Source organism: Pseudophryne corroboree, chromosome 5, assembly GCF_028390025.1.
Source record: "Pseudophryne corroboree isolate aPseCor3 chromosome 5, aPseCor3.hap2, whole genome shotgun sequence".
NCBI classification, from domain to species: Eukaryota; Metazoa; Chordata; class Amphibia; order Anura; family Myobatrachidae; genus Pseudophryne; species Pseudophryne corroboree.
The window spans coordinates 515,343,052-515,370,289 of NC_086448.1; the positions used below are offsets into that span (position 1 = coordinate 515,343,052).

The following is a 27,238-nucleotide window of genomic DNA, read 5'->3' on the forward strand; positions in this document are numbered from 1 at the left end:
CACAGCAATTTAATGTTTACCCCGTAGCGCTGTTATTATCATCTACGCCGAATTATGTGCCCCCCCTCTTCTTTAAAACCCTCTCTTCTACCGTGGTATAAGCAGGGGAGAGTCCGGGGAGCTTCCTCTCAGCGGTGCTGTGGAGAAAAACATGGCGCTGGTGAGTGCTGAGGGAGAAGCCCCGCCCCCCTCGGCGGCGGGCTTCAGTCCCGCTAAAAGTGTAAAATTGGCGGGGGCTCATGCATATATACAGTGTCCAGCTGTATATATGCTCTCTTTTGCCAAAGAAGAGGTTTATATTGCTGCCCAGGGCGCCCCCCCCTGCGCCCTGCACCCTTACAGTGACTGCCGTTTGTGAGGTGTATGGGAGCAATGGCGCACAGCTGCAGTGCTGTGCGTTACCTCAGTGAAGATCAATGAAGTATTCTGCCGCTTCTGAAGATCTTTTCCTCTCATACTCACCCGGCTTCTATCTTCCGGCTCTGTGAGGAGGACGGCGGCGCGGCTCCGGGACGAACTCCAGGGTGAGACCTGTGTTCTGACTCCCTCTGGAGCTAATGGTGTCCAGTAGCCTAAGAAACAGAGCCCTGAAACTCAGAGAAGTGGGTCTGTTTCTCTGTCCTCAGTCCCTCGATGCAGGGAGTCTGTTGCCAGCAGGCTCCCTGAAAATAAAAAACCTAACAAAAATGCTTTCTTACAGGAAACTCAGGAGAGCTCCTGAAATTCACCCAGCTCCTCTGGGCACAGTATCAAACTGATGTCTGGAGGAGGGGCATAGAGGGAGGAGCCAGTGCACACCCAGAGTCAAAGTCTTTCTTAAAGTGCCCATGTCTCCTGCGGAGCCCGTCTATCCCCATGGTCCTTACGGAGTCCCTAGGACGTTAGAGAAAATATTGTTATACTGTGTAATTAAATATATTGAAAGGAAAATGTCAGTTTTGACACTGTAATGGGATCATGTTTGGTATATGTGGAATGGACCAGAGGGGAAGATGATGATGTCAATGGGAGAAAGCATGTAGGAAGAAAAAAGGGGATAAGGAGAGACAGATTAAGAGAGAAAGTGTAGGGAGAGGAGGCGATAGGGAAAAGGAGGCTGATTATTATGGAGAGAGAGTGTATAAAAAAAAAGGCGGGATTTTTGGGGTGAGGGGGAAGAATGTGAGTGTCATGCTCGGCGTAAGTTGGGGTTCCGACAACAGAGTTTTGGCTGAAGGGACAGCTACCTGTGAGGAGAGTAAACGAGGTGGCTGAATGTAATTCCTCCTCATGGGGTGGAGGCCAAACTAAGTGTTAATGTTGGCCGGAGGGTGTAAAGAAAAGAGGACTCCGTAGAAAGAGAACTGTAGTTTTAATGAATAACAGGCTGTACACGAATATTGGAGAAATTGACGAAACTGGAAGAGTTATAGTCTATGGTTAAATGACTTGAAGAGTGAAGCTGAAGAACTCTGGTAAAGAAGAACTGAAGACTGTGATTAAAAGACGAGGCTGAAGAACTTGGACTTTAAATTAAGACTGGTGCGAGAACCGCCATTAGCACCTGGAGCTCCTCTACAACCTGGGACCCCGTGGGCGCTTCCACGAGCGGCGACGGACTTAAGACAGCAGGACTGCAGCAGCGTTTAGGCAACCGATAGATGAGAGCAACCAGGACCAGGGCACCAGAAGTAACCAGGGAGCACAGAGCTGGAGAACCTTTCACAAGGCGGTAACTTGAAGCACTGGCACTCTCCCTCTGAGCCAGCACCCTTTTGTAAGGTGAGAACACGCAGGATTGGCTGGACACAGAATGGGAACTTCACTGGTAATGCTCTAGTCTCCAACATTGCTGTCCCCAGCACAGCAGTCATACTCAGCTGTTAGCACACAGCTTTAGCCAGCTTCTGTCTCTGACACACTATACTGTGTTACCACTAGAGGACCTTATCGCAGCGATCCCCGCCGCAGCACCCGGCTCTCTAGACCCCCGGTAGCCACACATCCATCCAGGAGGACCCGCCGCCAGCAGCTCCCTGCCGCCGCGCCAACCAGCAGGACGGCAACCCCCGGGAGCACCCGCCGTAGGTAAGGCTCCGGAGCCTGACAGTGAGTGGGGAAGGAGATGTAGAAACAGAATGGTAGTTAACTGCATGGGAGTAGAAAGGCAACATAATAGAGACAATAGAACGTAGAGCAGTATAGTGTAAAAAGTGGCAATAAAATTAAATCATTCTGGCAAAATAAAAGTATATTAACAAAATAAGAGATGAGAGCATAAAACAAGCTGCAGTTAAATGGAGAGATTCTGGAAATCTGCGCTACATGGCAAAGACAAAAACTACCTCAGTGCGCACACCACAGTATACATATACACTATGGTCACAATATGCACGTTATTCAGCCTAGGAACAATTAATCTGTAAAATCCAGGCACTTTATATTAATCACACACTAAGTTTAGCAACCAATATACTTTATATACACGTTGAGTATCCCTTTTCCAAAATCTCACGTTTTTGGTTCCCCTACTGTGATAACGACACATATTTATATATTATATATCTATATATCTCTATATATACACAATATATATAGGTCATTATCTCAGTAGGGGACCCAAAAATGTGTGATTTTGGATAAGGGATATTCAACCTGTGTGTGTGTGTACATGTACGTGTGTGTGTATATATATATATATATATATATATATATATATATATATATATATATATATATATATATATATATATATATATATATATATATATATATATATATACATACACACACACATATACATATACATACACACACACATATATACATTCTGTAAAAGTAAATATTTCTAAAATAATATGCAGTGTCAAATTTAACAGGCAGTTAATCTTTTCTTGCATTTACTATGTAATGAAGAAAACCAGAAAAAATGCCGTCAGAAAAAACCCAAAACAAAAAACCTCATACAAATTTACTTAGTCAAACGAAATCTAATCCAGTATGTTGATATTTCACAAAAGAAAATCATTCTTTTTTAATTTACTTGCAAAAAAAAGATTAATGACAGATGTGCCCATTAGATGGTGCTAAACAGCTTCCAGGATGACTTCTATGGGATCATTGACATTTCCCAGACACAGCTCATACATAATACATAGTCAGTCCCAGAGTGCGTGCTGGCGGTGGTGTGCCACCCTGCTGCCATGCACCAGCAGATGGTGTGTGCTTTTAATTAGGGCCTGTTCACCTAGACTGTGACATGTAGGGGGGAATTGTTAATAGAATTTATTAAATATGGAAGCTCACTCATGAAACAGCTGGTACCCTAGAACGATTTTTATTGTTCTTGGTAAGAGAAAAAAAATACTGTGCTTTCAAGGCAGAACAAACTGGTGACATTACAAAGTGGATCTGGTTGTTTTTATACTGAATGAAGATTATGTATTAGTAAATAAAACAATTATTGTTATTAAGAATAATAGTCATCTTAGCTACATTCCGCTTCCCAGGTCCACATAAAGGAGTCTTATTTAGTGGATAAATGATTTTGCTTTATAGTGCCATCATTTTTAAATGCGTTAACTCATCTCAAAATTTCATTCACAGTGTGAAAAATGCTGTAATCAAGTCAGTATCTCATAGCAGGTTGGGTATGAAATGTCGTGAGAATCCAGACACTGGATGGGGGTAAGTATTTTATCCTCCCCTACCCTAAATCCACCCTAACCCTGCAGGGGTGTCCACTACGGCTAACTCCTTCCCCCCACAGTGCCTAACCCTAACCCCAATACACACCTTTGGGATGTCAGCTGTCAGTGTCTCGACATCAGTCTCCTGAGGGGTGTTGGAATTCCGGCGTTGGTCACATGACCGCCAGATGACTGACTGGTGCTGACTTCACCAGTTCCTTACACTTGGTTCTTCCAATGCACACTGAGGGCATGGATCTTTCTAAGACAGCAACATGCACAGCGCCCCATAGTGATGACTGACTGGTGCTGTGCATGCAGAGTGGAGTGACTGGGAGTTAACAGGAAGAGGAGAGACAGATCTAGTGGCTTATCTGGTTACTGAACACCTGTCTGCAAAAATAAGAATTTACTTACCGATAATTCTATTTCTCGGAGTCCGTAGTGGATGCTGGGGTTCCTGAAAGGACCATGGGGAATAGCGGCTCCGCAGGAGACAGGGCACAAAAAGTAAAGCTTTAGGATCAGGTGGTGTGCACTGGCTCCTCCCCCTATGACCCTCCTCCAAGCCTCAGTTAGGATACTGTGCCCGGACGAGCGTACACAATAAGGAAGGATTTTGAATCCCGGGTAAGACTCATACCAGCCACACCAATCACACTGTACAACCTGTGATCTGAACCCAGTTAACAGTATGATAACAGCGGAGCCTCTGAAAAGATGGCTCACAACAATAATAACCCGATTTTTGTAACTATGTACAAGTAATGCAGATAATCCGCACTTGGGATGGGCGCCCAGCATCCACTACGGACTCCGAGAAATAGAATTATCGGTAAGTAAATTCTTATTTTCTCTATCGTCCTAGTGGATGCTGGGGTTCCTGAAAGGACCATGGGGATTATACCAAAGCTCCCAAACGGGCGGGAGAGTGCGGATGACTCTGCAGCACCGAATGAGAGAACTCCAGGTCCTCCTTAGCCAGGGTATCAAATTTGTAGGATTTTACAAACGTGTTTGCCCCTGACTAAATAGCCGCTCGGCAAAGTTGTAAAGCCGAGACCCCTCGGGCAGCCGCCCAAGATGAGCCCACCTTCCTTGTGGAATGGGCATTTACATATTTTGGCTGTGGCAGGCCTGCCACAGAATGTGCAAGCTGAATTGTATTACACATCCAACTAGCAATAGTCTGCTTAGAAGCAAGAGCACCCAGTTTGTTGGGTGCATACAGGATAACAGCAAGTCAGTTTTCCTGACTCCAGCCGTCCTGGAACCTATACTTTCAGGGCCCTGACAACATCCAGCAACTTGGAGTCCTCCAAGTCCCTAGTAGGCGCAAGGCACCACAATAAGCTGGTTCAGGTGAAACACTGACACCACCTTAGGGAGAGAACTGGGGACGAGTCCGCAGCTCTGCCCTGTCCGAATGGACAAACAGATATGGGCTTTTTTGAGAAAAAACCCACCAATTTGACACTCGCCTGGCCCAGGCCAGGGCCAAGAGCATGGTCACTTTTCATGTGAGATGCTTCAAATCCACAGATTTGACTGGTTTTAAACCAATGTGATTTGAGGAATCCCAGAACTACGTTAAGATCCCACAGTGCCACTGGAGGCACAAAAGGGGGTTGTATATGCAATACTCCCTTGACAAACTTCTGGACTTTAGGAACTGAAGCCAATTCTTTCTGGAAGAAAATCGACAGGGCCGAAATTTGAACCTTAATGGGCCCCAATTTGAGGCCCATAGACACTCCTGTTTGCAGGAAATGCAGGAATCGACCGAGTTGAAATTTCTTCGTGGGGCCTTCCTGGCCTCACACCACGCAACATATTTTCGCCACATGTGGTGATAATGTTGTGCGGTCACCTCCTTCCTGGCTTTGACCAGGGTAGGAATGACCTCTTCCGGAATGCCTTTTTCCCTTAGGATCCGGCGTTCCACCGCCATGCCGTCAAACGCAGCTGCGGTAAGTCTTGGAACAGACATGGTACTTGCTGAAGCAAGTCCCTTCTTAGCGGCAGAGGCCATAATTCCTCTGTGAGCATCTCTTGAAGTTCCGGGTACCAAGTCCTTCTTGGCCAATCCGGAGCCATGAGTATAGTTCTTACTCCTCTACGTCTTATAATTCTCAGTACCTTAGGTATGAGAAGCAGAGGAGGGAACACATACACCGACTGGTACACCCACGGTGTTACCAGAACGTCCACAGCTATTGCCTGAGGGTCTCTTGACCTGGCGCAATACCTGTCCCGTTTTTTGTTCAGACGGGACGCCATCATGTCCACCTTTGGTATTTCCCAACGGTTCACAATCATGTGGAAAAACTTCCCGATGAAGTTTCCACTCTCCCGGGTGGAGGTCGTGCCTGCTGAGGAAGTCTGCTTCCCAGTTTCCACTCCCGGAATGAAACACTGCTGACAGTGCTATCACATGATTTTCCGCCCAGCGAAAAGTCCTTGCAGTTTTTGCCATTGCCCTCCTGCTTCTTGTGCCGCCCTGTCTGTTTACGTGGGCGACTGCCGTGATGTTTTTCCCACTGGATCAATACCGGCTGACCTTGAAGCAGAGGTCTTGCTAAGCTTAGAGCATTATAAATTTACCCTTAGCTCCAGTATATTTATGTGGAGAAAAGTCTCCAGACTTGATCACACTCCCTGGAAATTTTTTCCTTGTGTGACTGCTCCCCAGCCTCTCGGGCTGGCCTCCGTGGTCACCAGCATCCAATCCTGAATGCCGAATCTGCGGCCCTCTAGAAGATGAGCACTCTGTAACCACCACAGGAGAGACACCCTTGTCCTTGGATATAGGGTTATCCGCTGATGCATCTGAAGATGCGATCCGGACCATTTGTCCAGCAGATCCCACTGAAAAGTTCTTGCGTGAAATCTGCCGAATGGAATTGCTTCGTAGGAAGCCACCATTTTTACCAGGACCCTTGTGCAATGATGCACTGACACTTTTCCTGGTTTTAGGAGGTTCTTGACTAGCTCGGATAACTCCCTGGCTTTCTCTTCCGGGAGAAACACCTTTTTCTGGACTGTGTCCAGAATCATCCCTAGGCACAGCAGACGTGTCGTCAGGATCAGCTGCGATTTTGGAATATTTAGAATCCATCCGTGCTGTTGTAGCAGTATCCGAGATAGTGCTACTCCGACCTCCAACTGTTCCCTGGACTTTGCCCTTATCAGGAGATCGTCCAAGTAAGGGGTAATTAAGACGCCTTTTCTTCGAAGAAGAATCATCATTTCGGCCATTACCTTGGTAAAGACCCGGGGTGCCGTGGACAATCCAAACGGCAGCGTCTGAAACTGACAGTTCTATACCACGAACCTGAGGTACCCTTAGTGAGAAGGGCAAATTTGGGACATGGAGGTAAGCATCCCTGATGTCCCGGGACACTATATAGTCCCCTTCTTCCTGGTTCGTTATCACTGCTCTGAGTGACTCCATCTTGATTTGAACCTTTGTAAGTGTTCAAATTTTTTTAGATTTAGAATAGGTCTCACCTAGCCTTCTGGCTTCAGTACCACAATATAGTGTGGAATAATACCCCTTTCCTTGTTGTAGGAGGGGTAATTTGATTATCACCTGCTGGGAATACAGCTTGTGAATTTTTTTCCATACTGCCTCCTTGTCGGAGGGATACCTTGGTAAAGCAGACTTCAGGAGCCTGCGAGGGGGAAACGTTTCGACATTCCAATCTGTACCCCTGGGATACTACTTGTAGGATCCAGGGGTCCTGTACGGTCCCAGCGTCATGCTGAGAGCTTGGCAGAAGCGGTGGAAGGCTTCTGTTCCTGGGAATGGGCTGCCTGCTGCAGTCTTCTTCCCTTTCCTCTATCCCTGGGCAAATATGACTCTTATAGGGACGAAAGGACTGAGGCTGAAAAGACGGTGTCTTTTTCTGCAGAGATGTGACTTAGGGTAAAAACGGTGGATTTTCCAGCAGTTGCCGTGGCCACCAGGTCCGATGGACCGACCCCAAATAACTCCTCTTCCTTTATACGGCAATACACCTTTGTGCCGTTTGGAATCTGCATCACCTGACCACTGTCGTGTCCATAAACATCTTCTGGCAGATATGGACATCGCACTTACTCTTGATGCCAGAGTGCAAATATCCCTCTGTGCATCTCGCATATATAGAAATGCATCCTTTAAATGCTCTATAGTCAATAAAATACTGTCCCTGTCAAGGGTATCAATATTTTTAGTCAGGGAATCCGACCAAGCCACCCCAGCTCTGCACATCCAGGCTGAGGCGATCGCTGGTCGCAGTATAACACCAGTATGTGTGTATATACTTTTATATGATATTTTCCAGCCTCCTGTCAGCTGGCTCCTTGAGGACGGCCCTATCTATAGACGGTACCGCCACTTGTTTTGATAAGCGTGTGAGCGCCTTATCCACCCTAAGGGGTGTTTCCCAACGCGCCCTAACTTCTGGCGGGAAAGGGTATACCGCCAATAATTTTCTATCGGGGGGGAACCCACGCATCATCACACACTTCATTTAATTTATCTGATTCAGGAAAAACTACAGGTAGTTTTTTCACATCCCACATAATACCCTCTTTTGTGGTACTTGTAGTATCAGAAATATGTAACACCTCCTTCATTGCCCTTAACGTGTGGCCCTAATAAGGAATGCGTTTGTTTATTCACCGTTGACACTGGATTCAGTGTCCGTGTCTGTGTCGACCGACTAAGGTAAACGGGCGTTTTAAAACCCCCGACGGTGTTTTTGAGACGTCTGGACCGGTACTAATTGTTTGTCGGCCGTCTCATGTCGTCAACCGACCTTGCAGCGTGTTGACATTATCACGTAATTCCCTAAATAAGCCATCCATTCCGGTGTCGACTCCCTAGAGAGTGACATCACCATTACAGGCAATTGCTCCGCCTCCTCACCAACATCGTCCTCATACATGTCGACACACACGTACCGACACACAGCACACACACAGGGAATGCTCTGATAGAGGACAGGACCCACTAGCCCTTTGGAGAGACAGAGGGAGAGTTTGCCAGCACACACCAAAAAACGCTATAATTATATAGGGACAACCTTATATAAGTGTTTTCCCTTATAGCATCTTTTTATATATTTCTAACGCCAAATTAGTGCCCCCCCTCTCTGTTTTAACCCTGTTTCTGTAGTGCAGTGCAGGGGAGAGCCTGGAAGCCTTCCCTCCAGCCTTTCTGTGAGGGAAAATGGCGCTGTGTGCTGAGGAGATAGGCCCCGCCCCTTTTTCGGCGGGCTCGTCTCCCGCTCTTCAACGGATTCTGGCAGGGGTTAAATATCTCCATATAGCCCCCGGAGGCTATATGTGAGGTATTTTTTGCCAAAAAATAGGTTTACATTGCCTCCCAGGGCGCCCCCCTCCCAGCGCCCTGCACCCTCAGTGACTGCCGTGTGAAGTGTGCTGAGAGCAATGGCGCACAGCTGCAGTGCTGTGCGCTACCTTAAGAAGACTGAGGAGTCTTCTGCCGCCGATTCTGGACCTTCTTCTCTTTTCAGCATCTGCAAGGGGGCCGGCGGCGAGGCTCCGGTGACCATCCAGGCTGTACCTGTGATCGTCCCTCTGGAGCTAATGTCCAGTAGCCAAAGAAGCCAATCCATCCTGCACGCAGGTGAGTTCACTTCTTCTCCCCTAAGTCCCTCGTTGCAGTGATCCTGTTGCCAGCAGGACTCACTGTAAAATAAAAAACCTAAGCTAAACTTTTCTAAGCAGCTCTTTAGGAGAGCCACCTAGATTGCACCCTTCTCGGCCGGGCACAAAAATCTAACTGAGGCTTGGAGGAGGGTCATAGGGGGAGGAGCCAGTGCACACCACCTGATCCTAAAGCTTTACTTTTTGTGCCCTGTCTCCTGCGGAGCCGCTATTCCCCATGGTCCTTTCAGGAACCCCAGCATCCACTAGGACGATAGAGAAATATGAATGAACCAATAACATTTCAGAGGTGTGACTCTACAGTCTATTGGTTCTGGAGGTAAATGAGATGTAACACAAAGGCTATCATCTTGAGTGAGGAAATATTCACATGTACTTCAATGATGTAACAGGGAGCACATGGGAGGAGAAGGGAGATGGAGATAGACGACAGGAAGAGAAAGTAAGTAGGCAGGAAAGAAAGTGTGTATGAAGTTGGAAAGAGAGAGTGGGTGGAGGAAGAAAGAATCGGGAGGAAGAGGGGGGACAGAGGGCCTAATTCAGACGCGATCGCTGGTATAATAGCGATCGCAGCCTGAAGCCATTGGTGCGCGTGACACCCAGTGAGATGCAAAACAATCTCAGGCTGTCAATCAGACAGAGGCGGTCGTGGGGTGGGGCACGCTCTGGACAATGCAGGCGTGTCCGGACCGTTGCGGGGGGGGAGGGGGGGGGGTGAGGCACGTTGCAGGGGCGAGACGTCACATGCAGCCGCTGCGACCTGGGGTGGGGTGGGGGGGAAGGTAGGGGCCTGACATGGCGGACTAGTCCTATGCCGGGCGTACCCCCGCATGTCAGAGAAACTGATCTTAGATGTGCTAGATTTAGCACATTACTCAGGAGAAAGAGAGATGGAAGGAAGAGATGGAGACAAGTTAAAGACAGAAGTCCTCGCCGCCTCCCCTCCTTCCCATTAGGTGGAGCCAGGACCAATGCTAGGGTTTTCAGCACCCCCTTGAAAACTATACATTTGTGCCTTACCTCCCATACGTCACAAAGGGAAAGTGTGTATTGAAGGCACATTTGTAATAGAAAGGTGTCTCACACAAGGAAGAGGCGTGGTCACATAATGGTGCTCCCAATTCAAATTACGCCCCACAGTAGCACATATTCATATTACACCACATAGTAGTTCCCCTTATTCCCTTTCCACTACATACTGTAGTAGTACCCATTATTCATATTATGCCACACAGTAGTGACCCTTATACACAATGCCCTTTACACATAATTCAAACAGTAGTAGTGCTGCTTATACACATAATGCCCACAGTATTGAAGCCCCTTACACACAGTAACCACAATAGTAGTGCCCCTTACACAAAATGCCCATAGTACTGCCGCTTATCTATATCGTGCCCACAGTAGCGTCGCTTATAAACATAATGCCCACAGTTTTAGTGCCCCTTATACACATAATGCCTTTTATACACATCTTTGCCTGTGTTACTCCAGCAGCTCAATGCTCTGTGTCCCTCCATCCCCCTCTCACCTGGTCTTCAGCATGCACAGAGCCTGCTCATCTTCGTGGTACTTCAGCAGCGGTAACGGCATGACATCACATACACCATGCCAGAAAAGGAAGCCACTAGGAGCTGAGGAGTGGACAAACGCCATCTGAGGGACACAGCATGTGTGAGTACCAGGTGGGGTGGGCCACAGGCGGAGGACGACTATGGAACCGCCAGGACATGAGAAAAGGGGAGGTGACACTAGCACCGCCCACATCTTATATTGATGTGTGTGGTGGGATGGGCTCTTCTGTTGGATTACTGTGTATGGCCGTGGAAGGGGTGGAACTAGTTCCACCTACCATCAGAAGTGATGGAATGTCCATTCCCCCTCACTTTAACCCCTGTATGGGACACTAGAATATTTGTGTGCGACTAAGTCTCTAAATCTGTATACAATAGTCTGTTGTGCCTCATATACAGACTCGGTAACACACAGATATATACCAGTGTAGTGTATCAAATTAATCAGCAAACTCTCCTGGTGCGTCCTCGCTGAATCTAAATGTGTTTCTTATAAGCATTTTCGGCATCATAAAAAAAAAAAAGAAAAAAAAAAAAAAAAAAAGGGGGAACCGACGCTAGCAGAGTCGTACAGCACCTGTCGGCTCACTCACGACACACATCTACCGCTGCATGGCATACTGAGGCTAGCTGTATATATACAGACAAAGGGGGAAATTTCTTCCACAAAAAACAGAAACAATATCCCGGCTGTGCTGAAAACTCTTTCCAAGTACACACTGCAGTGTGCGCAGCTTAAGTAATGCAAAGCCGGTTTGCACAAGGGCCACCAAATTGCCTTTATTGCCTTCCAGTTGTCTAGGGGAATGTCTGACATGCCTATTTGTACACGGTAATTAAAATAATCTGCCACCTTTCTATGAATGCTGACTGTATCAGGTGGGGTTACAGTAGGAGGTGTCACCTTATGTCAAAATATTGTGTTGACTCCTCTGCATCACCAGCGGGTCTTTTGGGAAAGCTAATTTTTTTCCTGGAAGCAGCAGTTGCCGGAGAAACTGGAGGAGAACGTCGTTATGTGCTACTTGAACTGACAACTTGCTCACCAGTAGCTTTTTGCTTCTAATAACATCTGGGGGCCTAAATCAGACCTTATCGCTAGCAAGCGATTTTTGCACTGCTGCCATCAGATAGTCGCCGCCTACAGGGGGAGTGTATTTTAGCTGTGAAAGTGTGCGAACGCATGTGTAGCAGAGCTGCACAACCTGATTTTGTGCAGTCTCTGTGCAGTCCAGGACTTACTCAGCCGCTGCGATCACTTCAGCCTGTCCGAGACCGGAATTGACGTCAGGATCCCTCCCTGCAAACACATGGACACGCTTGCGTTTTTCCAACCCCTCCCTGAAAACGGTCAGTTGCCACCCAGAAATGCTTTCTTCCTGTCAATCTCCTTGCGATCGCCCGTGCGAACGGATCCGTTGCACAAACCCATCGCTGAGCGGCGATCAGTTTTGTACCCGCGCCATGCGCAGTTCGGACCTGATCGCAGGCTGTGAGAAAACGCAGCCTAGTGATCAGGTCTGAATTAGCCCCTGGGTCGGCTGGAAAAAAAGGTATGACCTAAGACTTAAACCTAGTATCAAGAATGGACACCAAAATATAGTGATCCGATTTAAAAATATTGACAAACCTTGGATCCTGGCGAAGCAAATAAAGGACTTGATCTACAAGTTTGACATACCTTAGCGGAATTGCTTTGTTTCAACTTTTCCAATTTCTTTAGCTGCTTTTAATAAGAGGAATCACCTGACTCAAGCTGGCAGTGTCTGACCTCACTTCACAGGTGACTACTTAGAATGGTTTCAGCACCTTGCACAACATGGAAAGTATAATGTACATCCCTCCCTCCTCTCCCAATGTCATGGTTTGTTGTGTAGGTTTGGATGGCTTTTTGCTGTTCCTCAATCCACTGAAGCATATACAATAATTTGCAAGAGGAAGCAAGTATGACAGCTGTCACCCAGTGGATCACTAATGCCATGATGGCTATGCTAATATTAGATCTGGGTCCACTATCCACCATTAATGCTGCAGGTTTTAGACAGTTAAATGAGGTCCTGTGTGCCTGCTAACAAATTCCATCTCCGTTTAGTTTTACTCGAAAAGTAATTCCTCGCCTGTACCAGGAAATTACAAAAAATAAAACCCCCATAATTATCGTCCTACAAAAAGCAGTTGTACTCAATGTCCACTTAAACCACACATATAAGGACAAGTGGAAAGTGCCAAAGTAAAGATTACACGACTGTCACAGGCCACTGGGCGGGTGAATCTCCATCAGCAGCATCTAACAAACAATGCCAGCTCATTCAGAGGCAGGCTACTCTCTGTATCGCTGGCTTCACATGCATCCTACTGACAACCTCTTAGAAAAACTAAGGTATGTCATAGCAAAATGGGTTACCCTGCTTGGACTCTCCTCGGGATTTGTGATTTCTGATAATGCTAGTAATATTGTGAAAGCATTACCGCTGGATGAATGCCAACACATTCCAAGTTATGCTTACACAATTAACTTGGTGGGACTTTTTTGGCATACAGCAGTTGCGCGCAGAAGACTGCAGCGCCTGCAAGAACAGTTCAATTTGCCCTGCCACCAACTGAAGCAAGAGGTGGTAACCAGATGGAAATCTACCCTTTTTCACTGGCAATGTTTTTTTTAAATACTAGTAAAAGTCTTCTTGATCCCCTTCTGGGATGAAGATCCATCCCCAGCAGCAGCAGCAGGCCATGCGCTGAAGGATTCTTCTGAGGAATCTTGAAAATGGTGGAGTCAGTTAGCCTTATCAAACTGGATGCAGGACTACCTCCGATCATTAATGAGGCTATTGATGATGAACGTGTTGGCGTTGGAGATTGCATGTTCTGGGTTCTAGCTGATGCTGGACTGCTTGTTGGCTCTTTTTTTTAGCATAATTTTCTGATTTTGAAAAAACTTTTCATGAGCTGCAAATTACGTAACAGGGAGAAAGTTCCTAGATGGTTAACATCCCTACCTTTACTTACGGTGGCTTTACAAACGCTACAGATGGCTTGACCATTGTTGTCAGGATTTGGGTAAAAATAATTCCACACATAATAGCTGGATTTTTTGGTCTTATGCCTAGGCATGACAATGTCCTTCTTTTTATCACGGGCAAGAACTGCTTCCAGTTTTTCTACAAATGACAACAACTACACCAAAAAGATTGCGGGTACTGTGTGTGCACCAATAAAGGGTTAATGCTGCCAATGTAGGCAGTTACAAAAAATACCAGTGTGCACCAAGAGTTAATGCTGCCCCTGACATTTTTGAACACACAGTTTGTTCTTCTAATGCCTTAGTTGGGGAAGGGGCGATTGATCCAGCGCTGATTTTCCAGTTTTCATTTCTATGACACCTCATCTAAATTCTGACTGGAAAGGTCTTGCGTCATCATGAGAGGCAGAAAAAGATGCCTTACTGACAGTTGCAGAACTACCACTCAAGGCCGGAGCCTTTCCTTGCCATGTGTGTGCTGTTGGGTATAGTGCCAATTTTATGTTTTTCGATGGTAAACTTTCCCTGTATTAGAGGTGATGTTTTTTTCTTTAGCGATGTAAAGTATTGTTTTGAAATAATGCTGTCCTTAGGAGCTTTGGGCGATGTGCAGAATGATGCAGTGTGTGCAGTATGATGCAGTGTGTGCAGTTCCAAGTAAAGAAGATAATACTGATATTTCCGCTTGTAGTCTAGTGGCTGTGCTCATAGGGTGTCATTCCGACCTGTTCGCACGCATTGGTTCTTCGCTGCGGTGTGAACGGGTCGGAACTGCCGCTGCGCGGCGGCCACATTGCGCATCGTTGCCTAGCGACAGCCGTCGCCGGGCAAAGACGCCAGGACCGATGAAAGCAATCGCAAGAAGATTGACAGCGGTAAGGAGGATCGGGGCGTCTACTCACCGTTTCCCGGGCGTGGTAAGGCGAATGGGAGGGAGGATATCTGACGTCACAGCCGGGACCTTCATCGCTGGATTCGTCACACTGGGTAAGTAACTGCAGGGCTAGTCTTGTTTTGCTTGAAACTTTTTTTTAGCATAGCAGGGCTGCACAAGCGATCGCAGCCCGGCTATGCTAAAATACACTCCCCCCATAGGCGGAGTCAAGTTGATCACACGAGCAGCAAAAAGTTGCTACGTGCGATCAACTAGGAATGACCCCCTCAGTCCGGTGTCCGTTGTGAAAAGGCACCCGAATTTCCCACGGAAACCTCGTATATCGAATCCAAAACATATGAGATCCGACGCTAGAAAGACAACGTTTTTGCCTCGTTTTGGAAGCTGAACCCACAACTCGGAATCCCCTGGATTCCTGAAGTTCGGACGGGCTCCGTTTTTCAGGAAACTGAGCCAGCGCATCTTTACTTTTTACCAACAAATGGTGAATTAAAAAAATCAAAGAAACTACAGTAGATCTAGTGAAAACACTCACAATATTTGTCCAGGACAGCGGGTCAGTGTTCTCACCAAAATATTAGGAATACAGTGGAAGATTTAGCAAGTATTATAAAAAGTAGAAAAGTTGCCCCTAATAACTAGTCCGATTCTACCCATCATTATCAAGTCCTCTTCAGAAGGTTTGCTATGTCTCCCCTATAGATTCCAACTAGAAAGGTCATGCCACTTCCAAGCAACCATTGCAATAACCATTAGAAAAGCAATTATACAGGCATACAAAAAGGGAGAGCATAATGTGCCAGGAATAAACAAAATGTAAGTATATGTAACTTAGTTTCTTCTATGCAGCTCTTACTATGTTATTGCTTTAGTACATCTCTTTGTAGATACAGCCAGGGAAAACAGTAGGGAGGGAATTCCCAACCATGGTCCTCAAGGCACCCTAACAGTCCAGGTTTTAAGGATAGCAATGCTTGAGCACAGGTGACTTAATTAGTACCTCCGTTATTTTGATCTAACCATCTGTGCTCAAGGAAGGATATTACTAAAACCTGGACTGTTAGTGTGCCTTGAGGACTGTGGTTGCAGCAGGGAAATTCAATGATAGACTAGATATCCCCCAAAGTTGATATATTCTAGATCAATGGTTCCCAAACTCGGTCCAACAGTTACTGCTTTCCAGGTGACCCAGCAGGTGCACAGGTGTATACATTACTCACTGAAACATTTTAAAAGATCCACAGGTGGACCTAATTATTTTACTTGTGATTCTGTGAGGACATTAAAGCTGGGGCACTTTTATAGAATTTTTTAAAATGTAACTTTTAATTACATATTAAAATACGACTCACAAAAAGGAGTGTTATGGTAGATTAACCCTGGTTAACACTCTTTCTGCGATGTACATAGGGTTCCACAGGGAAACAACGGGGTGTAGATTGGATCTTGATCCAGAGGCACCAACAGGCTAAAGCTTTAGGCTGTCCCAGAATGCATTGGGGCCTCCTCCATAACCCTGCCTCCAGGCACTGAGAGCTCAGTTTCGTTAACCAGTCCAACGCAGGAGCAGGCAAGAGAGAAGGAAGATGTTAGTCACATAGAACCACATTCTCACGACAGGAAAAGGGACCAGCGGCTAATGCCATACAAACCCATAGAAGCTAGGTGCGTCAGGGTGGGCGCCCTGTGGAACCCAATGTACCTCGCAGAAAGAATGTTAACCACAGTTTAAGTCTACCATAACATCCCTTTTCTGCAGCAGGGTACATTGTGTTCCACAGGGAAACATCGGGATGTCCTAAAGAGAAGATCCAACAGACCGAGAAGAATGGGCATTAATAGCAGCAGGATCTGGGAGACCTGCCTGTGCAATCACCATTCTAATCCATCTGACCAAGGTTTGCTTAGTCGCAGGCCAGCCACGTTTGTGGAAACCAAACAGGACAAAAAAGGTATCCGACCTCCTGATAGAGGCAGTCCTCGCCACATAGATAAGGAAAGCGCTTACCACATCCAAAGACCGCTTTTTGGGAGACAAGTCCGAAGAGATAAAGGCCGGAACCACAATCTCTTGATTAAGGTGAAAAGATGACACCACCTTAGGTAAATAACCCGGTCGAGTTCACAGAACTGCCCGGTCACGGTGAAATATCAGAAAGGGCAGACTACAGGACAAAGCACCTAAGTCCGACACCCTTCTTGCGGAGGCAATAGCCAGCAAGAACAGGACCTTGGCTGCGAGCCATTAAAGGTCCACCGTCTCAAGAGGTTCAAGTGGAGCCTCTTGCGGAGCATTCAGTACAACAGTAAGATCCCATGGCGCCACAGGAGGGACATAGGGAGGCTGAATCCGAAGAAGACCCTAAGTTAAAGTATGAGCGTCAGGTATAGACGCAATTTTTCTCTCAAACCATACCAACAAGGCAGATATGTGAACCTTGAGGGAGGCCAGATGAAGACCTAAGTCAAGGCCTCGTTGCAGAAAAGCCAGGAAGTTCTGAACCTAGAGACATCATAATCCTTATCAGCACACCAGGTGAAGCAAGAATTAACTTTTAGGAATTACCACTACTTGCAAAGTGTTCTTTTGTGACGACATTTTTTTTCAACCCCACTCTGCACTGGTTATATCAATGCAGCCACTGCAATTTATTAAACAGAACAATTCGAGACATTTAAAGAGCTTTTCCTCTTTAATAAATATGCAACTGCACAGATACCACTCCTATAAGATCAAAGACAGCGAGTTCCCCCAGACTGCCACTAATGAAAGAGGAATTTAGATTTAGTGTTCACTTTAAATTGATGGACACATCAAGATCTACAATACATTTCAATGTCATGTACCTGTAGTTGTAGGAAGAAAACGTCTGGCTTTCTCTTAGCATGATCTTGTAGAGACTCAACACAGAAGCCCGACTTGGTGATGCCATTTTTCTTTCAAATAACCCAAAATATAATCATAAGATTACCGACAGAAGTGATTATATAGGCTTACCTGTAAAAAAGTAAAACAAAAACAAAAGTGTGAGGTGTAGACATTTCATGTAATTGTAATCTTCATTGTAAAATCAGCACAGTATTGCACTGAAGGCCTATGTTATTTATGGTTTTAACAGAATAAAGGGTATCTGTAAAATGTACATCAAGAAACATCACTATTAGAAGAGGTGACATTCCATGAACCATCTATACATCACAGTTTATAAGGTGAGCAGCTTTCAGTTATCATGAGATACACTTAAATTTGTTCCCCAGATTGCATAAAGGGATGACCGCAACTATTCCAGACAGGAACTCCTTCTCACTCTTGGATGTAGTCTTAATTAACTACTTTCTATTTGTAAAATACAAAATAGCGGACTAAAGCATAAAATTATCATTAGGAAAAGTCCAAAAGCTATAAACTATATTGAGAAAATTAATACTGCTGATCGAATACCATAATTTAGCAACAGTTCTAAATCATCTGCCAAAAATAAGTCATCATTTTGTAGAGAATACTTATGAAGCACAATGTTAACGGATTTCTGATATTTGGCACCGACTAGTGTTATTTCCTGTTCGTTAACTTTGCTATGGGAGTACATATTATGTAATTTAGGGCAATATCCAATTAGCCATTGTAAATTTACTGCAGCTTAAGGATCTGCCTGGGCTATCCAATTTGCCCCATTAACCAGCCCAAGAACTACGATGACACATGGGTCCGGGAACTTATTCCTGATCCCATGTGTTATTGGCCGAAAATGGGACATTTTTCGCGTCTGATAGAAACGGGCTATAATTGGATAGCCCAATAATGACCATCGGGCTAAAATAGCAATAATAGCCCATTTTTATCAGCCAAAAAATGTGCGCAGCTAATTGGATACTCCTGTTATTTTATCACCTAAATTAAGAAGATATTAACCCATGTCTAGTTTATATAATTATTATTCTGATGTTCCATATACTCCAGAAATAGGAAAACTATTGGCTGCAGTTGGCTATTAGGACATATCCAGATACATTTTTACTCAAGGGTGCTTTAAATGTGAGATGACACTATTTGTTTGCATACTTGTTTACATGACCATATATTATCTTGACCATTACTAAAAGAGGGCTCATTCTATGATGAAAACGAAATAATCTAAAATGAACAAATAAACATGGGTATGCTAAGCATTAAGAAACATAGCTGTTATTATCAGTTAAATTGATATGCATTCACTAACAGCTCAAGAAAATAAAAATACACCACATTTCCTTTTATAGAACATGACTGTACGGCAACGATCTTTCAATTCCTGCCCCAAAGCTACAGGGTATCCATTTGGATGGTCGACACAGCTTTTTTTTTTTTAAAAATATTAGATTTTTAACTTTTTCATACTTTACCATCCACATGGACTACGATTGGGAGTGGTAACCGTGCCCGCAGCATGGCAAGCGAACACTCGGTACACTAATTGGGGTTCCCGACACCAAAAAACAACAACATGTCAACTGTTTTATGTGTCGAACCTGTTCAGTGTCAACCATTTTCATGTGTTGACTATTAGTCCATGTCGACCATGTATATGTCAACCTAATGAATGTTGACCTTAACATGGTCGACCATTCATACCAGAACCAAGCTACAGTGCCAGGGACTGCTCTCTAGATACTTGCAGCTAAAACATAATTGTTAAACAAGTTATTGTAGATTACGGATATGATACATAGTACACACTGGAGTGATATTGGCCTGATATGTTGTTCCAATTTGACTGGAAACGACATATTGGTCGGATCATACTGTGTGAACAGGCAATCTTTATGCTCCTGTGGTCACATGGAAAATCTGGCCTAATTCAGAGTTGATCGCAACAGCAAATTTGTTAGCAGTTGGGCAAAACCATGTGCACTGCAGCTGGGGCAGATATAACATGTGCAGAGTTTGATTTGGGTGTGATGTGTTCAATCTGCAATCTAAATTGCAGTGTAAAAATAAAGCAGACAGTATTTACCCTGCACTGAAACAAAATAACTCCACCCAAATCTAACTCTCTCTGCAAATGTTACATCTGCCACACCTGCAGTGCAACATGGTTTTGCCCAACTGCTAACAAACTTGCTGCTGCAATCAACTCTGAATTACCCCCATCGTCCGGTCAGCCGTAAAGCGATGATATCACATACGGCACCGTGCAAGGGAATGAAGGACAAAGCAAGGAATCATTCCTTAGATCATTATAGCGTTCTGCTGTGCACCGCAGTAATGATACAGTATTATCAGCAGCTATATTGTCTGGGTACACAATGCTTCGCTTCACTGTGTACCCAGCTTTAGAGTGCTGGAATGATGTATTACTCTAATGCAGGGGGTTCTCAGCCAAGATCCTCAAGCACCAATCAGGTCATGGTCTTAGGATGTCTGTCTGTGGAAGCAGGTGGGATAATGACACAGCAAAACACATCACCTCACCTGTGGGTGATCAAAGACAACCACAACAAATGACCTGCTGGTGGTATCTGAGGCCAAGGAGTGGCCAGTAACCCCTGCCCTAATGTACCAGTGACTTCGGGAAACCTCCTGCACTGTGCGTTCTCCCACCACGGGACAGAGGGGTGAGGCAGACGCACGCTATACTGGGCGCTACGAGAGGCGGCGCAGGACACTCACACTGTTGCTGGGACCGCTCCGGGACATACAGGGCAGGTCAGGGGAACTGTCATTAGTGACACACACTGTCACTCTGCATGTCCTCGCCGCCTCAGAACGCACCAATCACACACGTCACACACCTACAGGGAGCGCACTGGGACAAAACAAGCCTTGGCCCAGACCTCTGCCTATTCGTTTCACAGAAAATTAGACGCACAAAAGCGAAACGCCAGCGTTATATTAAGTGTGTCCCATCCTTCGCTCCGTAGCTAAGAGACGTCACTGGCGCCACATGTGATTGGCGCAGAAGAAAGTGTATGAGGGCGAGTAGATCCCCGGCACACGCACAGCAGCAGCAGTTATGCGTCCGGCGCTGTTCCTGCTATTCCCGTGAGTGCGCAGCTGCCCGGCCGGTTATACCAGCTGCAGTGACTGCCTTCCGGCTCCTCTTCCCTGGTGCTGCCTATGCAGGGGGAGACGGAGGGCACATGTGGTGCTGTAGTCTATATCCGGGGCTGCAGATAACATTCAAGGGAAAATTAATATATCATTTCACGAAGGGAAAGGTTTATTTATTAAAATTTTACTAGCTACATCTGTCATGTGTTGCCAAAGTAGTAATGGTTAGAAGGAGCAATCTAAAGAGGTCAAGTGGAGAGGTTGCCAATAGCAACCAATAACTTCAGCTGTCATTTATCAAGAAGAGGCTGTGTTCTTTACATGATAGTATTAGGTTACTATAGGCAACACCTCTAATTGTGATCTCTAGATGGTCTGATACAACCCCTCTAAGTCATACTTGTCTACCTGACCCTCTCCATGAGGGAGAAAATGCTCTGTTCCTGGACTTTCCTGGTAATGTATGATTGCCATCACCTGTGGTGAGCTAGTTAATTGATAAGAAAGGTGTTTCACCAATGGTGATGGCAATCATACATTACCAGAAAAGTCCCGGAACAGAGCATTTTCTCCCTCATGGAGAGGGTCAGGTAGGCAAGTATGCTCTAAGTCAGCAGCACACACTAGATGAATGTAATAACGCAATATGTTATTACAGTATCAAGTGTTTTAATACTAATACATAGGGGATTCCTGCTGGGTAGTTTAATTTGAATTGGAAAAATGAACTTTCTGCCAACTATAGGTAAAGTCAGTGCACCCTCTCTATTAAACCGTTATGAGCCACCTTTCACTTAACTTTTTCGTTTGTCACGTTAAGAAGGCAGTGGGAGGCTGAAACTCCATCAAAAGACAGAGGTATTAAATGAGGTATACACAGTCAGATCTTTTTTTCGTCAGCCTGACAATCGGACAATTTTTCAGGGAAATTGTAGGCAGCAATATTTGAGCTACACACTAAAAGATTTCTGTTTTAAAGTAACAAATTTTCTGCCACATTACACAGCATTTGCATATGTCCACCCACAAGTAGGATGATGTAGTGAGAGGAAAACATAGGAAATATGGGCAGTTTATTGAGAACGCAAACACACTGCTCAGTGGGAGTCATTTCAAGTTGATCGCTAGCTGAATTTGTTTGCAGCACAGCGATCAGGCTAAAAATTGGCAGTTCTGCGCATGCGGCCGATGTCCGGGCACAACGAACGATGTCGTTTTGCACAGGGTGTAGCGATGCATTTCAGTCGCACTGCTTACCACAGAGTGATTGACATGAAGTGGGCGTTTCTGGGTGGCAACTGACCGTTTTCAGGAAGTGTGCGGAAAAATCACAAGCGCTGAGTAGGTTTTGAGCTACTCTGAAACTACACAATTTTTTTTGCAGGCGCTCTGCGATACAACCGTTCGCACTTCTGCTAAGCTAAAATACACTCCAAGTGGGCGGCGGCATAGCGTTTGCACGGCTGCTAAAACTAGCTAGCGAGCGATCAACTTGGAATGATCCCCAATATCTGGAGATTGTGGCAGATATTTTTGGTTTGGGACGATAGACCGAAAAGTCGATTGTTCGTGTGTGTGTGTGGGCAAGATTTTCCTGAATTATCGGAGAAACGCCGACATGATTGTTCGTACACACTATACAGTAACTTTGGTCGTTCTTCCAATTATTGGCAAATCAGCCCAATAATTAATTGTATAGTGTGTACCCAGCTTTATTCAGGTTTGTTAGCAAACCAAAAAAGCAGGCATTTGGGCAAAACCATTGCAATGCAGGTGGGGCAGATGTAACATGTGCAGAGAGATTACATTAGGTGGGGTGATTTCAAACTGAAATCTAAATTGCAGTGAAAAATAAAGCAGCCAGTATTTACCATGCACAGAAACAATATAACCCACCCAAATCTAAATCTCTCTGCACATGTTACATCTGCCCTACATGTAGTGCAACATTGTTTTGTGTTTTGCCATTTGCTAACCTTTTGGTTTACTGATAGACCTGAATAACCCTCAGAGTCTCCATGCTTGGGGTTTCTGTTATATACTACTGCTTAATCCTCTGCAGTAATGCACAGCCATATGGAGTATTCCCCCCCCCCCCCCCCCCCCCCCCCGGCTATGGGGAGGGGGAGGAGCAGGTTAATAACGTTTATGTTTTGGTGGTAATGCAGTTTTAAATGCATGAATTAAATTATTTGTTACTTTATTAAACCTCCACCCTTAACATCAGTTTTGGCCTGTGTTAGAGGTCTTAAGAGAGTCCTCCATTTTTCATATACTGTAATGCCTTTTTGAAGTACACACATTTTGCATGTATTAGAGTTCCGTTTGGTTAATACAAATAATAGTTTATTAATGCACATATTGATATGGATGAAGGATATATCAACTAGATGTTTTACCTTCTAGTTGGTGACTTACCATATAAAGCTGGCCATAAATACACTTTAAGATTATCTGCTCAACCATCCAACTGCAGATGTAGTCACGCTCATCTAGCCTGGAGCTTGCCGTGTTCACGGCAAGTGTGCCCGCGACTAGGACTTGCGCATGCGTCTAAGTACGCGCACCTATAGTAATACATAGGCGGCGTACTAAGGCGCACGCATGCCTAGGCATGGCGAGTGTGACCGTGCGGCCATACCGCAGGCTGGATGAGCTTGGCTACATCTGTAGTTGAACAAAAATCTGGTAATGTATGGGAGTAAATGACGATCAACCATTTGCTCCCAAACACTGTAAAACAGTAAAAACGGTCATTCAGACATATTGGTGAAATCTATTTGATTTTTCTGTATGACAATTGTTTGCCCCTATTCCGGGTGCAAATGGTCGATTGTCATTTACCTCTATACAAGACCAGATTTTGGTTCTAACAACTACCTTTAGCGATACAGTATGTTTCAAGAACTGTTAATATATTAAATCTTCTTTAATATCTTGCCTAAACAAAATTTGATTTGTTAGAATTTTTTGTTTCCTTTATACAGTAGTTATTGTATATTACAATGTTTCCGTTTTTTGTACTTGGATACTAAGCCAGCTGTTTGTTCAGTTTGAACCATTATAATAGTTTTATTCAATTATCACAGCAGACATGAACATGTGCAGCTAACGACCATACAAGTAAATAACCAAAGACAAAATTCTCAATTAGCTCAGGGGCTGATTCAGTTGATTTTTCACGGAGTTGGCCGATGTGTAGAGGACTATGCATGCACTAGAGCTGCAATATGCATGTGTCACGATGGTGCTGTGGCTTCATACTCAGTACCCTGTTAGCCGCAGTCTGATTGAAAGGCTGCAGACATTTCGGAAGAGCATTGCAGAAAACGAGGGCATGTTGGCTCTGTTTTCTGGGTGTGCCAAAGCTATTGGTTGCGTCCTCGGATGCAGCTTCACTGGCCCTGGCAGCGTAGTTTTGATGGACATCTTGAGTGTCCTGAGGCTTACTAATCTCCGATGTGCCGGTCGTTGTTTTAGACATGGATCCGATGTTGCACCTTCAGGCGTGAGTAGCAGATCTAAGAATCCGACAGTGGACTTTTTTCCCTTTTTTTTTTTTTTTATAAAAGATGCCACCTGCGATATTAGCATATGCACTCAGATCCGCTGCGACCTAAGACCGATCCACACTGTGTCTGCCTCTGAATCGGCCCCTAAGTTGGGAAAAAGTCTAATCAGAGCATGTAAATGTAGGCTTACCATACTCTCCCTTTAAACCGGGACATGAATTACAGGAAGCATTCGATATCCTGGCTGTCGGGCTTCCGGTGCTCAGCATACCGGCGCTGGGATACAGCAACTATTTTCTCTCTTGGGGTGTTCACCCTTGGAAGGAGAATAAATAGAGTGCTCTTTTGCACTCGCCCTCCTGCCGGCATTCCGGTGGTCGGGATCCCCACAGCCGGGATATCGTAGTACACTCGAATTACACAGCTGACTTCAAGCCTGCATTTCACCTGGTAGCAATTAGCCGCAGAACCTGTATAATTTATGAGTGTCCTGGTTTAAAGGTATAGGCGTATATTCAATAAGAGTCGGGTCCACTCCGACATGCAGTTGTCGGAATGGACCCGACAACCCCCATTCAAAACAGCGGCCAAATCCGACTGTCGGATTTGGCCGCTCCGGGTGTCTTGTCCTGCCGCTGTCGGGTGCGCTGACAGCAGCGGCGAGGGGAGCTGTCAGCGGCATCGGGGGGGAAGAATGGGGGGGGAGCTGTCAGCGGCTGCCGTGGGAGATATGTCTGCCGCGGTGGGGGCAGCAGCGGGAGAGCAGCGGAGGAGGAAGAGACGGAGAGGAGACGGGGGGAGCAGCGGCTGCAGCAGCGGAGGCTCACGACGGCGTCCACCCAGCTCCAGCAAGCAGGACCTCGCTTGCTGGAGCCAGGTGGACGCTGCCGCTGGGTTCCTGCTCTACCCGCTCCCCCCCCCCCTTCCGTCTCCTTCTCTCAGTTTACCTCATCTCAATCCGACTTTTTTTAAAGTCTGATTGAGATTGTCGGAAACGGGGCTAAAACCTGCTAGGTTTATCCCTGCTTCCGACAATGCATAGCGTGCATTCCGACTTGTTGGAATAAACGAGGCCCTAATGAATAGGTCGGAAGCCCTTCCGACCTAAAACTGTCGGAAGCTGCCGTCTTTCTGATAAGACGGCAGCTTCCGACAGTTATTGAATATACCCCATAGTATGTTAAGAGTATGTAAATGCAATAATTCAGATTTGCAAGACTGTGGGGAGTATTCAATTAGCTCTGATAATTTCGGAGCAAACGAATTCACCCCCCTGCGTATTCAATTGCGGGCCGTTTTCACCTATTTTTAAGGCATTTTCACCAATGCTTTTTTACTTTTATTTTTTAATGAAAAGGCATTGGTGAAAACGGACCACATTTTCACAAGTGCAAAAACACGTGAAATCGCAGATCCACATGTTGTTCGCTGCTGCTGAATTTTTTGCCTAGGCGAAAAACAGCCCTGCTGTTGAATAGGTCGAATCCCCATTCGCCTTAAAAAAAATAGCGAAAAGTGACGTTTTTTCGCCTAGGCCAGAGGTTCCCAAACGCGGTCCTCAAGGCACCCCAATGGTCCTGGTTTTAAATGTATCCATGCTTGGCCACAGGTGACTTAATTATCAGCTCAGTCAATTTGATTTAACCATCTGTGCTGATCCATGGATATACCTATATCCTGGACTGTTGGGGTGCCTTGAGGACCGCGTTTGGGAACCTCTGGCCTAGGCAAAAAAAAAAGCCCTAATTGAATACCCCCTGTGTGTAACAGCTCTGCAATTTGCCAGCCCAAAGTCATTATGTGCTAACTGGTGTTTTTTGATGTTAAAGCAGCTCTTGTTTATTTTAGAATTATGTGGTGACGTGAAATCATAGACAAAACTGATCATTAGATAATAAACAAACATACAGTATCTGGTCATTTATGGTCACAACCTTAAACTCATCATGACAAACTGCAACAGTGACACCTGCAGGATAAGAAACAACTTACACAATAGTAATTCTAAAACAATGAACATTATGCGTGGCATTATTTTAAAAAATCGCTATCTATCTATCTATCTATCTATCTAAAACTATTTTTTTTATATTACTTGCTGTTCAAAATCGTACGTTATCAAATATTTTTGCTCTGTTAACTTTTTGCAGACAATGTTCAGGAGTCAGGAGGTGTACGCTGACTGTCACCAGACAATGTCGCTGGACTTGGAATCCCAGAGTCATCATTTCAGGTAAGGAGTTACTCCTCTGAGTGCAACACAGATATATTTGTACAGTAGTTTCACTTTTATCTTGCATTGTGCCAACTCCCTGTAAGCTTTTACTTGAATTCAGAGGAGTTGGAAAGGGGAGGGCAAGGGGACAGCATGCCCCCCCCCCACCAATCACAAAAGAGGCGCAGGCGCTGGGGAGGGGGAGCTCTTACTTCTGGATCCACTGAGACTCCTACTTTACAAGTCTGTTGCAGCGCGCTGCCCCGCTGTCCTGTCCTAGCCGGTTCTTTACTGATGCAGTACTGGGAGGAGGCGTGGATGACCCAGCAGGCCCAGCATGGCCACTCCTCCTCCCAGTAATGCATCCGTGAAGAGCCGATCAGGACAGGACATGTCACAGCAGGGTGCGGCACCTGCAGCAGCCTTTTAACAGCAGGAGTCTCCACGGGGATCTGGAGGTAACCGCCCCCCTTAAATGGAATGGATACCCTAGGCTTGGAACACCTGGATTCAATGAGTTATGCCTGTGTAGTTTTAGTATTCAGTGTAAGTTTCATGAGATCATATTACTGCTGGGGAGCTGTCTGGCAAATCACAGTGTATATTGATGTAGTTACAGCACATTCTCACAGCTTACAACACTGC

The 27,238-nt window shown here is 45.5% G+C and overlaps 2 protein-coding genes across 8 annotated transcripts in view; one reads left to right on the plus strand and one right to left on the minus strand.

Annotated features, from left to right (window-relative positions):
- LYRM4 (LYR motif containing 4) overlaps positions 1-20,811 on the minus strand; it is a 242,501-nt gene extending 221,690 nt beyond the window's left edge. Inside the window, exons 1-2 of one of the 4 annotated variants that reach the window (XM_063923092.1) lie at positions 20,685-20,811; positions 17,683-17,833 (exon numbers count right to left, since the gene is read on the minus strand). In XM_063923092.1, coding sequence (XP_063779162.1) covers positions 17,683-17,768 — 86 coding nt within the window. In that variant the 5' untranslated portion in view covers positions 17,769-17,833; positions 20,685-20,811. The other 3 variants (XM_063923091.1, XM_063923089.1, XM_063923090.1) reach the window with 3 other exon arrangements.
- The window catches only part of FARS2 (phenylalanyl-tRNA synthetase 2, mitochondrial), a 1,040,929-nt gene continuing 1,017,335 nt past the window's right edge, over positions 3,645-27,238 (plus strand). The window contains exons 1-2 of one of the 4 annotated variants that reach the window (XM_063923085.1): positions 3,645-3,666; positions 26,529-26,611. In XM_063923085.1, coding sequence (XP_063779155.1) covers positions 3,661-3,666; positions 26,529-26,611 — 89 coding nt within the window. In that variant the 5' untranslated portion in view covers positions 3,645-3,660. Of the gene's footprint in view, positions 3,667-20,768; positions 20,858-26,528; positions 26,612-27,238 lie in introns of those variants that run through there. The other 3 variants (XM_063923087.1, XM_063923086.1, XM_063923088.1) reach the window with 3 other exon arrangements.